Source organism: Berghia stephanieae, chromosome 1, assembly GCF_034508935.2.
Source record: "Berghia stephanieae isolate SIO BIC M18660-M18661 chromosome 1, UCSD_Bste_1.3, whole genome shotgun sequence".
NCBI classification, from domain to species: Eukaryota; Metazoa; Mollusca; class Gastropoda; order Nudibranchia; family Aeolidiidae; genus Berghia; species Berghia stephanieae.
The window spans coordinates 94,134,750-94,149,749 of NC_088360.1; the positions used below are offsets into that span (position 1 = coordinate 94,134,750).

The following is a 15,000-nucleotide window of genomic DNA, read 5'->3' on the forward strand; positions in this document are numbered from 1 at the left end:
AAACAGCGCTAGACACCTTAACTAAAGGCTGAAACATTACTTGCTTTTGTTTTTGTTTTGTAGTTGTTGTTTTTGTTTTTGTTGCTTTTTTCTGGGTTTTTTTTTGTTTTGTTTTGTATTGGGGGGGGGGGGGGGGGATTTGGCTTCTGTGATGAATGAAACAATCTTTATCATTATTGTGCTCTCCTTAAATATTTTTTTCTTCTTACTCTTTATTTCATTATGGCAATTTTTTACAGTTTTGAATGTAAAGAGATTTTATATCTACGGTGCGTATAAAACGACTCTCAGGCCAACAGCAACACTAAACATGTAGGACGAGACATGACGCCCACAAGCTTTATCATAAGTTCTTTCCGGCCGAGACAATGCCGTTACTGGCAAGGTACCCATTTTAAATCTGATCAAAGACACTCTGACTAAAAAATCCTTTGTCTCAGTATTCAACTTTTCGCCACCTTTAGTGGAATCAAACTTCCGGCTGTCATTCACTTTGACCACCAAAAATATGCGCAAGTGAAGTAAGTTAAACTTACACTATCAAAAAACGTCCTAGAGGCTTCCTCGGAGTACTTGAAGGAAGTTCCCTCGTATACAGCAGAGGGCAGCATGAGCAAATCTCGTAGATACTCATCGAACCGGGGGCGAATAATCTGACCAGACTGGGAGTCGGAGATCAGCGTGAAAATGTCTGAAAGGAAAGAAGGGGAGATTATTCCTATTTATATTATCTCAAACAACAAAAACAACAAAAAGACAACATGGAAGTGACAAATAAAAGAGGGAGATTGAAGGATTACCAAGAATGTGAATCACTCGCCGAGAGCACGGTTAATCTTGAATTTGATAAAAGCCAGGTGACCTTAAACATAATCAGGTGATGGACAAGAGATAACGAGCAATAAACACGATTTTTTTACCTCAAAATTGTGTCATTTTGGCCAAGGGCCTTGCGCACATTAACCTATTCAACCCATGTGTCAATTGGTTAATTCCTATAAATAAGCAACCTCGACCACCGGTTAGTGTGAAAACACTTCTAATATTGTATAAAATAGAGTTTCATTTAACCTGCTGGGCGGGTGAATAAACCATTTGGAACATGGAAATGCGTTGTATTAACTCCAGTATCTAATGTCAATATTATATCACTCTTACTTCAGACAGAATAAGTACAAAAATATCACACTTACATCTCAGTTTATCTACAAGTTTACCGGACGATAAATGAGCAAGGGCAACTTTCACCGCAAAAGCTCTAATGTGGCCAGTCGATTCCCTGGGAAAAGATTAAAAATAGCAATATGACAGAAGGCCCTGAATATGACCAATGGTAAAAGATTAAAAATAGCAATATGACCAAGGGTAAAAGATTAAAAATAGCAATATGACCAATGATAAAAGATAAAAAATAGCAATATGACCAATGATAAAAGATTAAAAATAGCAAAATGACCAATGGTGTCAATCATTTTTGTCAAATTTGCAAGTTTCTCATGAGACTTAGAGGTGACCACCTCTTTATTGAGTGACGAACTTGCTAAATTTCTAAGGCAATGATATCTACGATGCTAATTTTAAACAAAAGCGTATAAAGAGCAGATTTCATTTAGCTAAATGAGTTAAAATTTGAGTCTCTCAATACCGGATTCTGATGAGTAAAACAAACAAAAGATTATTGGTTGAGCAGAAGATATTAGTCCAGAATAAATAGCATTGTTTAAATCAGAATTAATTGGTAAGGGGGGGGGGGGGCGGGTTGTGTTGACTGTTTTTCCGTCCATATAACTTAAAATAGTAAAAGTGTAACTGGGTCTAACCAGGCAAGAAGCTATTTACAGATCAATGTGTGTATGTCCAATACAAAATACTTTGATAGACTATTTCTCTTTGGGAAGGGAGCGGTAGGGGGGGGGGAGGGTATTTTTGCGTTATTTTGACATTTTCAGAACATATGGAACTGTAAGTTGATGGTAATGATAGTAATGATAATGATGATAATGATGATGATGATGATGATGATGATGATGATGATGATGATGATGATGATGATGATGATGATGATGATGATGATGGATGATGATGATGATGATAATACCTGTCATAGGCTGACATCATCCAGTTGAGAGTCAGAGAAACACACCGGTCCACAAAAACCATCTCAGTCTGTGGTAACCGTTTGTTGAGTTGAGTGAAAGCTGTGAGAAGAACAGACTCCAAACACGATGTACTGATCTCACTGTCCGGTTCCAGCGTATGAAGCCAGTTCTCTCGAAAAGCTTCTATCATATTCCAAATGTCGATCTGATACACTGAAATGGAAAGAAAACTTGAGTATTTATTTAGAGCAATAACCACCAAACGTGCTCAAAGCGCTTTACAAGGGGTCCCAACCAACGGTACGATTTAAAATGTTGGACGAGGCATAACGCCTGTAAGGCGATATTACAATTTTTATGACAGAGACAATGCTGTTTATGGATAGGAACTCATATTACACCTGAGTACGGTGAGAGAATATGAGCGAAGAGTCTCTTCCAAGAATACAACGATGCGACCTAAGAGCGGGACTCGAACCCTGGACCTTCCACTCCGAAGTGTCATTCCGCAAGACCACATAGCCGCAATAAATGAGAAAAAAGACTTAATCTGTGTGTACTCTGTTAGTATTGGGGTCCTGGGAGCTCAACAGTAGCTTATCATGATTGCCACCACGTTTTTCTGAGTTAATAAACCTTCTGATACTTCCTGGAAACTGCGCCACAATGCATTTCTCACAGCAGTCTCCAGATCGTTACCACGACTAGTGCGAGTGAGCAGCGCCGTCAGATCCCACTGATGCAATGTAGCTGCCGATAGACAGATTCTGGACCGTAGTCTGTTGGTCTCCAGTCAATGTCTTTCTCTCGCTGGTACAAAATCCGGGAAGCTTTTCTTCCAGTTCAAAGACGATATCCCCGAGGAACCATTTTTTTTCAAAGTCGACCTCCATCTCGATCTCGACTGCTCAGTGGTTGATAATTAGCTCACAAGCAAATTGTCCGATTTTATTCTCAAGAGCTGTCGGATTTTATTCTGACCATCGGTTCTACCCAGCAGTTATTGGAAGGCAGCGTCTTTTAGATCTGGCAGAATGTTCTCTAAGATAGAGCAGCCTAACTTAAGATTGATGAGATATTGCTAAAATCAGTTTATCGGTATAGAAACCGAGACAAGCCCAAGTCACATGGGCTTTACGTCTCTCAAGAACTACTATTTTATCACTGCACATGCATAATGCCAAATTTCCAATTTTTGCACTTTTAAAAGTGCTTTGCGAATTTTTTTGGTATTTTGGCAACTTTTTGGCGGACAGTAGTTTGCTATAGACTAGCGTCCTATCAAAAGGGTAGCAAGCAATTGCTATTGTTTCTTTCACACAATAGAAAGCGGGATAAACTCTGGCTCCATGGGCCTAGTGGCTCTGAAGGACTACTTTATCTAATAAAATCAATTCTCTTCATGTAGGCCAGAAATCTTATACTTCAAATAAGATCGATTACAATGACCATTATTCCATTTTAAAAGTCAATATCCTATGACAGCCAATAACTTACAGTGAGTTTGTTTCTGTATAAATCGTAGCTTACAGGCGGTCCGGTAGGTGGCGAAAATGATGACGTCAAAGTTCTGAGACCCTGAGAATTGAAAATACATTTAATTTGAAAACATTAAAATATGGACAATTACATTGCGAATTTCCAAGAATTAACGATGCTTAATGTACCTTACAATTTTTCATTTATTCTCTCAGCAGATCATAAGGAACGATAGTTTCATCCCATACAGTACCTGTCGCCGGTTAGATGTCCTTTTTGTACTACTTCAACACTTCACTGCCTGTAGCCAGGTACTCATTCACACATGAGTCAAATGGTAGGTACACTGATGAAACATTTTTAAAGATTTAAGCCATGTAACTATCATGATCGTACAAATATCGTTGGATTGCTATAATCCCCAACTTGTCATAAAGTCTCAAGCATTAGGATTACATGAAATTTCAGGTTTTAGACTTTTTGTCGAGTTGGGGTTTGGTTATCTGAATTGATCGATGTTTGGATTAAAAGTCTGCCTTCCAAATTGAAAAACAACAATTTTGTTTGTATTTTTGGGGGGTTTATTTTTGGGTTGTTATTTTTTTGTTTTGTTTTTGTAGGGATTTTTTTTGGTTAGTTTTCGTGTTTGTTTGCTTGTATGTTTGTTGTTGTTGTTTGTTTTTGTTTTGTTTTTTTTGGGAGGGGGGGGGGTTGTTTGTTTGTTCTATTTTGTTTTGTTTTTTTGGTATGTCCAGGGCAGTATTTGTCGATTTATCCATATCAAAATTATAAACTTGAAGAAGAATTATGGATGATATCAATAATAACTACATTCACATTCCATCGTCATTATCATTGTCAATGTCATCTCTGTCTCATTGTCATCGTCATTATCATTGGCGTAGTCATCATCATAATCATCATAATCATCATCATCATCATCATCATCATCATCATCATCATCATCATCATTATCACATCGTAACCATTACCACCTTTATTATTACCATAAATACCATCACAGTAAAAGTTACTGTTAAATGATCATACACTCGTAGCCATCAGTACGTTTGCTGATGGTCATAAATGTGAGTGACTCTTTATTTCTCTATATTTGTACCTTTCAATTTACCCTTAGTATGCCAAGCACCACAATAAAGACGTACTCTGAAAACAAAGGTATTTAAAATTTTGGCCAGAAAACTTGTCCTTCAAATATCGATCGATTAAAATGGCCTTTATCTTGACACAAAATCTCAAACCTGAGATATCGCGAAGGACGAGTTTTCTGGCCAAAATTTTAAATGCGTGTCTTTTTTTAAAGAGTGCGACGGCAGAACAGCTATCAGTACTTACTCATCTCGGTCATCAAGTGACGCAGTTGTGCTTTAGCCCTGGGGATGGCACACCTCATCTCCACAGCCGATGGTAGCTCATCCTCCGTCAAATGACCTGGAATAACAAAGGGACAGATTGAGGGACATGGATTAACAAAGAGACGGAATGAGAGACCAGATTAACAAAGACAGATTGAGAGTCCTAGATTAACAGAGACAGACCGAGGATCCTAGATTAACGGAGACAGATTGAGGGACCTAGATTAACAAAGAGACAGATTGACGGACCTAGATTAACAAAGAGACATGTTGAGGGACCTAGATTAACGGAGACAGATTGAGGACCAGATTCAGAGGAGACTAGGAATTAACGAGAGACAGATGAGGGACCTAGATTAACAAAGAGACAGATCGAGGGACCTAGATTAACGGAGACAGATTGAGGGACCTAGATTAACAAAGAGACAGATCGAGGGACCTAGATTAACAAAGAGACAGATCGAGGGACCTAGATTAACAAAGAGACAGATTGAGGGACCTAGATTAACAAAGAGACAGATCGAGGGACCTAGATTAACAAAGAGACAGATCGAGGGACTAGTTTAACGGAGAAGTGAGGGACTAGATTAACAGAGACGGATCAAGGGACCTAGATTAACAAAGAGACAAATTGAGGAACCTAGATTGACAAAGAAACAGTTTGAGGAACCTGGATTACAAAGAGATTTTGAGGGACCTATATTAACAAAGAGACAGATTGAGGAGGGTAACAGAGGTAGGGTAGAGACAAAGAGGACTGGTGAAAGAACAGTGAGGAAACGGAAAAGGATTTGAGGGACAGTAGAGCAGATGAGGAGGAAGGTGTGGGGTAGGGAAGGATGAGCGAGGATGGAGAGGAGGACGAGAATGAGGAGGAGGAGCAGGACGAGGAGGACGGGGAGGAGGAGGAGGAGGGGATGATCAGGATGATGAGGAGAGGGAGGAGGAGGAGGACGACGACGACGACGACGAGAAGGAGGAGGACGAGGGTGACGATATGACATACAAGATAGAATCAAGTCAAGTCGACAACGATGATCAATTTCATTATCAAAGATTTTAAGACATGACTACAGCGCCAAGCTGATAAGTTTTGTTATCACATCATTTCATAGAATTTCTGATGTAACCAAAATCATCGTGTTATCGGGGACTGATAGCCAGATTATTCTGCCCTTTTCTGACCAAACGCATGTTTATAAAATTTGACCAGAAAACGTTTATCTCAAATGTCCATTGATTAAGGTGACTCACAACCTGTCAAAATTGCCATATTAAATGCATTGCCTTTGTCCACAAAGATCATAGCAACCTCCATCCGGATATTAATACAATTTAGTGAGATTTGCTCATGAAACCGCTGGGTAAAAAACAATAACAAAGAGGTGAGTGACGTCAACTCCGTTCTATCTATTTATGATTGCATTTGCTGCCTGATCCAGTCCCTTGATTTGTGACCAAAAAAAAATAATGACAAGGACGGAAAGAGAGAGAGAGAGAGAGAGAGAGAGAGAGAGAGAGAGAGAGAGAGAAAGAGAGAGAGCTCAAGTCAAGCTAAAATATGAAATTTTGGGTAAATTTTTCGTCGCTATAGTAGAGAATAAATACAAGTACGGGTTTTACACTAAGTTCTAAGTTTGTATTTCTCTTTATTTTTATCATAAATTTACTTTTATGGATCTGAATCTTTGTAAACATATTTGCAGATCTGATAACCGAACGCAATAATGGGCCTACTTTAGCATTGTTGTAATGGATGACATTTTGCGTTGGTTTGAGAGTGTCTCCATTACTTGAGTAATCAGACCTGCAAATAATTACACATCGGTCTGAATGGACGTGTATATATATATATATATATATATATATATATATATATATATATATATATATATATATAAATGCAGGTCTGACATTCTAATGCAGTTATGGGCCTAGTTTAATTAATCTTACCCGTTTACTCACACTTCGTTTTTTTTTTAGTAATTACACTTTATACTAGTTTTATTTCTGTCTCGCTTTAATTACTACGCTGATATTATCTAATATAATTTTTATTTCGCCGATGTAACACGTGGGATAATTTCTGAAAGGAACAATAAATTATTATTATTATTATCATTATTATTATTATTATTATTATTATTATTATTATTATTATTATTATTATTATTATTATTATTATTATTAACATTGCGGTAATGGGCAATATTTTGCGTCACTTTTTTTATTTCCATTACAACATTACACAAGGAATTAGGTTATCAGACTTGCAAAGAGGTCCACGTTGGTCTGAATCATTCAGGCATAACACGGTTATGACATGACGGGTCACAAACTTCGCTTTTCGGGGTCCTTTTCATCCCAACATAAAACGGTTTCAAAACGATGGGTCACAATTGGAGATCATGTTTATCGATCGATATTTGAAGTAAAGGTTTTCTGGCTAGAATTACAGAAAGGTGTTTTGTCAAAACATATCGCTATCTTAAATGATACTAAAGTTTGAATTGTTCATACTAGAGGAGCAAACAGAAACCTGAAACAATCAGTGCAGGTCTCTGTTGGGATTGGTCCTTGAATTAGTATGGAGAATGATCGGCTTCAACAAAATGTAAAAATCTAGTAATATATACATGAACAATTAACTGAACCGTGAACTGTTTGAAAGACTCTTAGCAATTATAACAGATCTGTCTATGCCTCGTAACTACGCCTGGATTATTATAAATAAGATAAAAGTTAGTGTATATGTTATGATAGTCACATATTATGTTCTGCTGCAATATTTAGTAATCTTAAAAAGATATTTAAATTTTCTGGATGTGCATACAAAGTGTTGTTCGTTGTTTGTTCAATTCGATATATTCTTTAAAATCAAGCAATTAATCATATTTTGTTTATTTTACATCAGATAGCATTGAACCCCCAAAAAGATTTATACACCATGGCAAACAAGACATCAAAATCTAAAGGACATAAAAATCAAGAGGATGGCCATATCAAAGATTTCGAAATGATAGAGTTGAGAAGATGCATGACTAAACCAGATTATGTTCTATCACTGAACGAAATTTCGGACCTGTGTTCAACAATGGAAGAAAACATATTCAATTTGTCTGTGTTAGTAGATAGTATCATATTTTATGATGATACCAACAAAGCAAATTCTATTTTTGACAATACGTCAGCTGCAAATAGCCCAACGGACAAAGGCATCACAACTAAGGAACTCTCAAGGGAAGAGGAGGCAATGTTTGAGCGAGAAAGTACGCAAATTTCGCAAACGCTCAAAGACATGACACAATTGTTGCAACACAAAATGCATTATGTAACCATACAACTAGATTTTCACGCAAGACACGTAACACATTGCACGTCTAACGAGAATAATGCTAAAATATCAAAATGTCTTATTTCATTGGTGGACAATATCAACAGTTACTATAAATTACTCATCAGAAAAGCCTTTGACGTTCTTTGTTTTTGGTCCGGTGCCTATGGTACCCCGTTCCATAACATTCTGACGCAGAAATGTCGGTATTTGGGCCTTATTGAGGACTGTCAAGACATCGATACCATGTTGATGAATATCATAAATTTGAAAAACCAATGGCCAAATTTCAAGTTGACGTCATGACAGTACTCTATCTTCACAATATATTCAAACCTAGGACTGGAAATATAACGACCCCGGACATGAGATTTACTTTAACATTGTTCTCTTATTCATGTATTCGAAAATCGGACCTAATTCGTATTGGTTGAAAAGTACAAGGAGTCCAGATAGCTCAGAAGAGCAGTCGTTTCACAGGCAAATCGATCAGTGAAGTAAAGATTTTTTTTACGAATGGACCACTCCATTGAAAATTGCCGTGAAACTTGGATACATCGCCTTGTTTCCTGCCATACTCCCAATGTCTCCAACATCACTGGCAGTATTTTATTCACGATAATTTATTTCTTAAACCACATACATTTTAAATTGTCCATTTTGCTAAAGGCCGTCGTAATACGAGGTTTTACTGTTATTCATAAGACGTAACGCGATTAATTTGGGTCAGGGAGGGCTTTTTAACTGGAATTGAGGTACCAGTTCTTCAGTTGTTTTTATGTGAGAGGGAGAGGGGTTAGATTTGCTTGCTTTTGGTTTGGTTTTGTTTGTGTTTGATTATTTTCGATGGAAGGGGGGGGGGGTTGGTTAAAATCAAATAGATCTTTTGAATATTTAGACTTTATCTGATCAAGCACCTCTTTAAAACGTCATAACATGTGACCCATGACACTTTTCCGTTTTTGTTTTAAAATAACACATCATAACATAACATGGCTAAAGAGTTAAACTCAGATTGTGTCCTTTACTACAGATAGAATGCGCTTGGCCAAGGAGTTCACAACATTGCCATCCGGAAGTATAACGGACCAACACACAAACTCTGTGTAACCATGAACTTTTATAGTCTGGTTAATACAGTTTAGTGAGAACAACTCACAAACGCGGATGGCAAAAACAATAACAAAGGCCTGAGTGACGTCATCTGCATACTATCTATATGTAGAATACAACGTTATTTATCAATCAATGAATAATCAAACAAATGTGTAAGAAAACATTGCTGGTCATACTGAAATCTTAGATAATACAACTCTGATTCAATCTAAGTTTTAAAACACCAATAGAACAGGCATTTTTTGTTTCGAATCAAATAGCATTACACAAGAGTATGTTTTGAAAGAAAGGATTGTATATTATTGGCAATACGTACGTGATCTAGAAACCTATATTATAGGGACACTATTCACTCCTGGATAAGTGCTGTTATGTCCGTTTTTCCAACATGTTATCTTAAACTTTATAGTTAAGCATTCGCTTATTGATTTATCTATTTTTTTCTTCAATTATTCTATTATATAATTTATTTTGTGTAGCGTCAAAAGCAGAGTCAGTACCAAGCGAGGCTACCTTTATTCACATAATATGTGTAACCTTGGTATTGCTAACGAATGGGTACAGACGATATAAGTTATTGCATGTTCTATTATTCATTTTCCACGTTAATTAGTGTATTGATGTGCTGACGAAGGGTTTGTACCCGAAACGTCCATTGTCTGTATTGTTCTCATACGAAGCCTCTCCATTTTCACTCTTTCGTTAGTATTTTCACGATCACAGGCTTCAGGCAGCCGTTTTCTAGTGCAACCTTGGTACCAAGTCAGGTCGTGGTGCTATCAGCTATTTTGACATGACGCTCGACCTCGGAGTGGAAGCTCTAGAGTTCGAGTCCCGCTGTGAACGGCGCAAATTGGAGTCCTTGGTAAAAGCTCTTTATCTTTTCTCACATTCTCTTACCGTAATCGGGTGTAAAATGAGTACCTGACCGATATCAGCGTTGTATCTGTCGGGGAAGAAATGTAGTATCGCCTAATAGGCGTCATATCTCGTCTTGCATGTTAAGTGTTGCTTTTGGCTTGGGACCCCTTGTAACGAGATTTGAATACGTTTAATTGATATTACGCTAAATTCAAGCTCATTTATTTTTATTTTTTAATGCTAATCCACTGTGCGTGCAATAAATGACTGGATGGATGAAATATAAAGACAATTTCAGCCCCTATTTCGTTCCTGACTGAAGCAGCTAACATATAATCCAATTGATTTATGTGTTATTGGGTAAAAACGTAGCAACAAACATCAACGGCGTTTACGACATAGGAACAATAACTCTGCCTCCTCAAATTCATCCAGGTCAAACTCCAGTCAAAACAAATTATGCGCTATTACGCGCCAACCGTCAACAACAGAACAATCCATTCATCAATGGATCTCTGGACCACAACGCATAAACAATGACACTCAAGAGACTATTCAGATTTAAATCTCTCACTACTCTTGAACTAACTGGACATATCGATTTAACCGGGATTTAGTCGCTCTCTCGTATTAATGTGGCTTTGGGTATTTAAAGTGTGCTAGTATAAGAAAATCGTGCGTAGGAGGTTTGTTTGTGTATGCCTTTTGGGGAATATTTGGGGCTTTGTTAGCTCATTAACTATCTAGTGATTTTTGTTTTAAATTGCCTTTGAATTAATTTGAACATTAATATTATTTATATGTCATGAATAAATTTAAACTTTCATTATTTTCATAAAGTTTTTCAAAACATTTTTAAAACATATGCTTCCAATGTGTTACTATTTCTTGATCTTACATGTAAAACTGGAAGGCCTTAACAAATCCTTCCTCTCATCTTAAGTGTTTCATTCATCGTGTTTTTTGACAAAGAGGAAACCTGTAACGTCCACATCACCTGCATTCGTTAATTAAATTGAAGATTCCTTTCATTTTGGGGGTCTCGATAGATCAGTTGGTAGAACACTCGCTTTACACGCAAAGTAGCAATGACTATGAAAAATGTTTGTCTAAAATCCAAGCCCTATCTCCACTGAGTAAAAATGTTTTTGAATTTTGAAAATCCATTAATAAATAAACAAGTTATACAGTTGTCATTTATTTGGATGACCCGCAAAGAGGAAAAAACGGGAAAATATGGGACGCTTTTTCGGCATTTTTTTTCGACCTTTCGTTGAATCTTGCGTAATAAGTGGATTAAAAGATCGAAACTTGAAGAGCAAATTAGGATGGTGTTTTGTAAAATACGGGAAAAGTACTCGTCATATTCATATGAAATTTTACAACCAAAAAGAAGAAATGTTCATGTATTACCTTGTCAGCGACAAAACCTCCACGCCCGGTAGTTTTAGAAATATTTTACTCCAAAGAGTAAAAATCTATTTTTAATAGTCTTCTGGTAATCGCACGAGTTTTGTCGCTTGACATAATCTAAAATGACCTTTTTTCTAACTGTGTGCCAACTTTCAGTCATATTCATTGATAAACAGCGTCGTAATTATTTTTTTAAAATAGCATATACGAAACGGCTTCGTCCCATATTTTGACGCGAATTCGGGCACTTCGTGAGCGAAAAAGAGGCCCAAAGATTTGTGCGGGATAGTCATTGCTACGCATAGGGACCGAGCTCGATCCCTGGTGCAGTCACAATTTTTTCTGACCCCCCTGTACACCCAGCAGTGAATGGGTAGCTGAGTCTGTTAGATTTGGCGGAAAGTACTTTACGATAGACTAGCGTCCTATCCAAATGATAACAACCAATTGCTATTGTCTGTTTCACGCTGTAGAAACGAGGATAAACTCCAGCTCCATGGACCAAATGTCTCTGAAGGACTGCGTTACTTTTCTACGAGTATTTCATTTTACTATCGTTATTTTTTCCCCGTCACGCGTCATCAAGTAGCAACATCTGCATTTCGTCAGTTGATTGTCATTTAAACCAGTCGATGGCTCAAATAAAAGTTTTCTGGCCAATTTTTTAAAATCTGTCTTTGGAGTATTGCAGTGGCCAATTTGACAACTCTTCTAAAAAAAAAAAAAACGGATCGGTCAACGTGCACAAATAATTATTATTAGCAGATCATATATAGCCATGAAAATTTCGTGTAACTATAAATATTTGTTTCAATCTGAGAATTATATAATGATATATAATTCAATAAAACTTATTGAAAACAAAGTTCTGTGCAGAGCTGGGATATGAAGGAGTTTAAGCCTTCTCCTTACCACCTGCAGCAAAATCGTCACATTTGTTACTACACAATATACATTTCTCTTATTCAGATTTATTTTGTACATTATAAACGTTGAAGAATGATCTTAGTTTAATTAATAAGGACATAAAATTGTTTTGTAGAGAGCTTGTTTGAGTTTAAAAAATCAATTTTTCTGCTGGGTAAACCTGCCATTTTGGGAAAATACTGAAAGTGATCGGCAAGAAGTTAAAGCATTATTTTAAAGGATTAAACGTCAGGGCAGATTTTAAGTTGACTCAATGTATGACTTTTGGCGAGATATGGCTGTCATTTCCAATGCTTTCAGTAAGAGATTAGTAACTGTCATTAGACTAGCTTCTGGAGAAGACAGTGTAGCATCACAGTTGCTAATATCTTGCAAAAAGCAAGGGAAACAACTTTCAAATTCTGACAAAATCGACCCTGTCACCTCTAGGGTTAAGTTTATGATTCGTATGGTTAGTTTTGTTGTCAAGTGAATTTTTATCCCCTTAAAACTATAATTTGTTTCCAATTTCAAGTTGGCGTGCCTGATAAAGATAACGTTGAAGTAGATCTAACAATCGTGCACATTTAAGTGCTGAATATCGTAAAATTGAGTCATTCTATATTTTTAATATTTTTTAAAAAACATATTGACATTTGTAACTTTCCATTGATAAAAAATAAAGAAAAATAAAATTCCCTTTATTCATCCCCAAGGGGACATTTGTCTTTAAGGTCTATTCCAAGGGAAGACTGGAATAACCCAGGCGTCAGCCGCAGTGCAGCGCCGCAAACATACAAAAAAGGGTTGTCGGGTAGATTTGATTTCTTTTAAAATATGAAGATAAAATGGTCACTCATTTTTACGCCATGACATTCAATACACTGCCATAATATTATGTACTCGAATCCGTTGCACAATCATACGTTTCCTTTATCTAAAATTGATCCCATTTCATTTTGGGTTATCAATAAATAAGTACATTCCCCAGGGTTGAGAGTTTTTGCAAAGATGAGGGTCATTTCAATCTATCTAATAAGCAAATAAGTAATCCTCGGGATTAGCCTTTTATTTCTATGGTGACCATGAACGGCTTCTAACGAGAAGGGTTCTCGTGTTGGAAAGTGGTCAAACAATAACAATTATATTGGTGATGAGAAGACGAAGAAGAAGAAGAAGAAGAAGAAGAAGAAGAAGAAGAAGAAGAAGAAGAAGAAGAAGAAGAAGAAAAACATATAAATAATAATATTAATAATAATAATAATAATAAAAATAATAATAATAATAATAATAATAATAATAATAATAATAATAATAATAATAATAATAATAATAATAATAATAATAATAGCGACATTATTGACAATAATAATTTAATTAACCACGGATTAGAATAATGTTTTCCTCTGTTATACATGGACTCCTAGGTTTTTCATCAAAAGTTACAGTCCTTTAAAAGCCATGCCATTAGCGATCTGTTAACAATTTTGATGACGTGATTTAACCACGGGATCTGAGTTCAACTCCCGCATTTTAATAAGAGGAAACCTAGAGCAGATTTTGATAGAAGTCTGGATGGAAAAATAGTCTGTTTATTAAAATGAAAGTAATAAAGGTTTCACGAGTTATCTGCCGTACTCTGGAAAAACTCGTATTTAAAAATGAATCCAGAAAACTCGTCCTTTCAATATCAATCGATTTAATGACCTTCATCCAGACAAACCTGGACTTCCTTTACCCCAACCCTAAACCTCCTCCTATTGCATCTTATTAACTCAACAATAAATGGGCACCTGGGTCAAATTCAGATCTTGTTAAAAATCCTTTGTGAAAGACCAGCGTCCTACCAAAAGGGCTGCAAGCCTAACACAATGAGCTCCAAGGCTTTTTGAGAACTGCTTATTTTTTAATTAGAAAATATAGAACATAAATGGTTACAACAGCTTCAGTAAAGAACAAAATACCAAACATGAACGTTTCGAACTCAAAAAACTATCTTCAGCCAATAACAAAAACAATAAAAACATTAATCATCATCATCATCATCCATCGTGGCTTTTACTCTTGAGCACGTTGCCGGTCATCTGTCTCCACGAATCACGATCCTCGGGGTGCGCATGAAATCTGCGTTGCTTTTAAAATTACTTTTTGGCCATTCTTAGGTTATTTAGAAATGTCATTCTATGTTTTCCTCTAGCTCTCTTTCCTTCGATCATCCCAGTTGTTACCAACTTTTCTATTCTGTCTCTTCTCCGCACATGTCCCAGAAACCGTAACTGCCACTTTCTGATGGTATCGATCAACATTCTTCCCTTTCTCACCTTCGCCAACACTTCCTCGTTCGTATACTTTTCTGTCCATGATAACCTCAACATTCTGCTATACAACCGTATCTCAAATGCCTCTAACCTTCTAG

At 36.6% G+C, this 15,000-nt stretch overlaps 2 protein-coding genes across 2 annotated transcripts in view; one reads left to right on the plus strand and one right to left on the minus strand.

Annotated features, from left to right (window-relative positions):
* LOC144962410 (dystrobrevin beta-like) overlaps positions 1-15,000 on the minus strand; it is a 199,219-nt gene that overhangs the window by 131,986 nt on the left and 52,233 nt on the right. Inside the window, exons 3-7 of the mRNA XM_078895323.1 lie at positions 4,935-5,030; positions 3,597-3,677; positions 2,099-2,312; positions 1,194-1,279; positions 537-691 (exon numbers count right to left, since the gene is read on the minus strand). Of these exons, the coding sequence (XP_078751449.1) occupies positions 537-691; positions 1,194-1,279; positions 2,099-2,312; positions 3,597-3,677; positions 4,935-5,030 (632 nt within the window). The remainder of the gene's footprint in view (positions 1-536; positions 692-1,193; positions 1,280-2,098; positions 2,313-3,596; positions 3,678-4,934; positions 5,031-15,000) is intronic.
* The window catches only part of LOC144962408 (uncharacterized), a 14,373-nt gene continuing 7,468 nt past the window's right edge, over positions 8,096-15,000 (plus strand). Inside the window, exon 1 of the mRNA XM_078895320.1 lies at positions 8,096-8,223. The gene's annotated coding sequence lies outside the window, so the exon portion shown is untranslated. The remainder of the gene's footprint in view (positions 8,224-15,000) is intronic.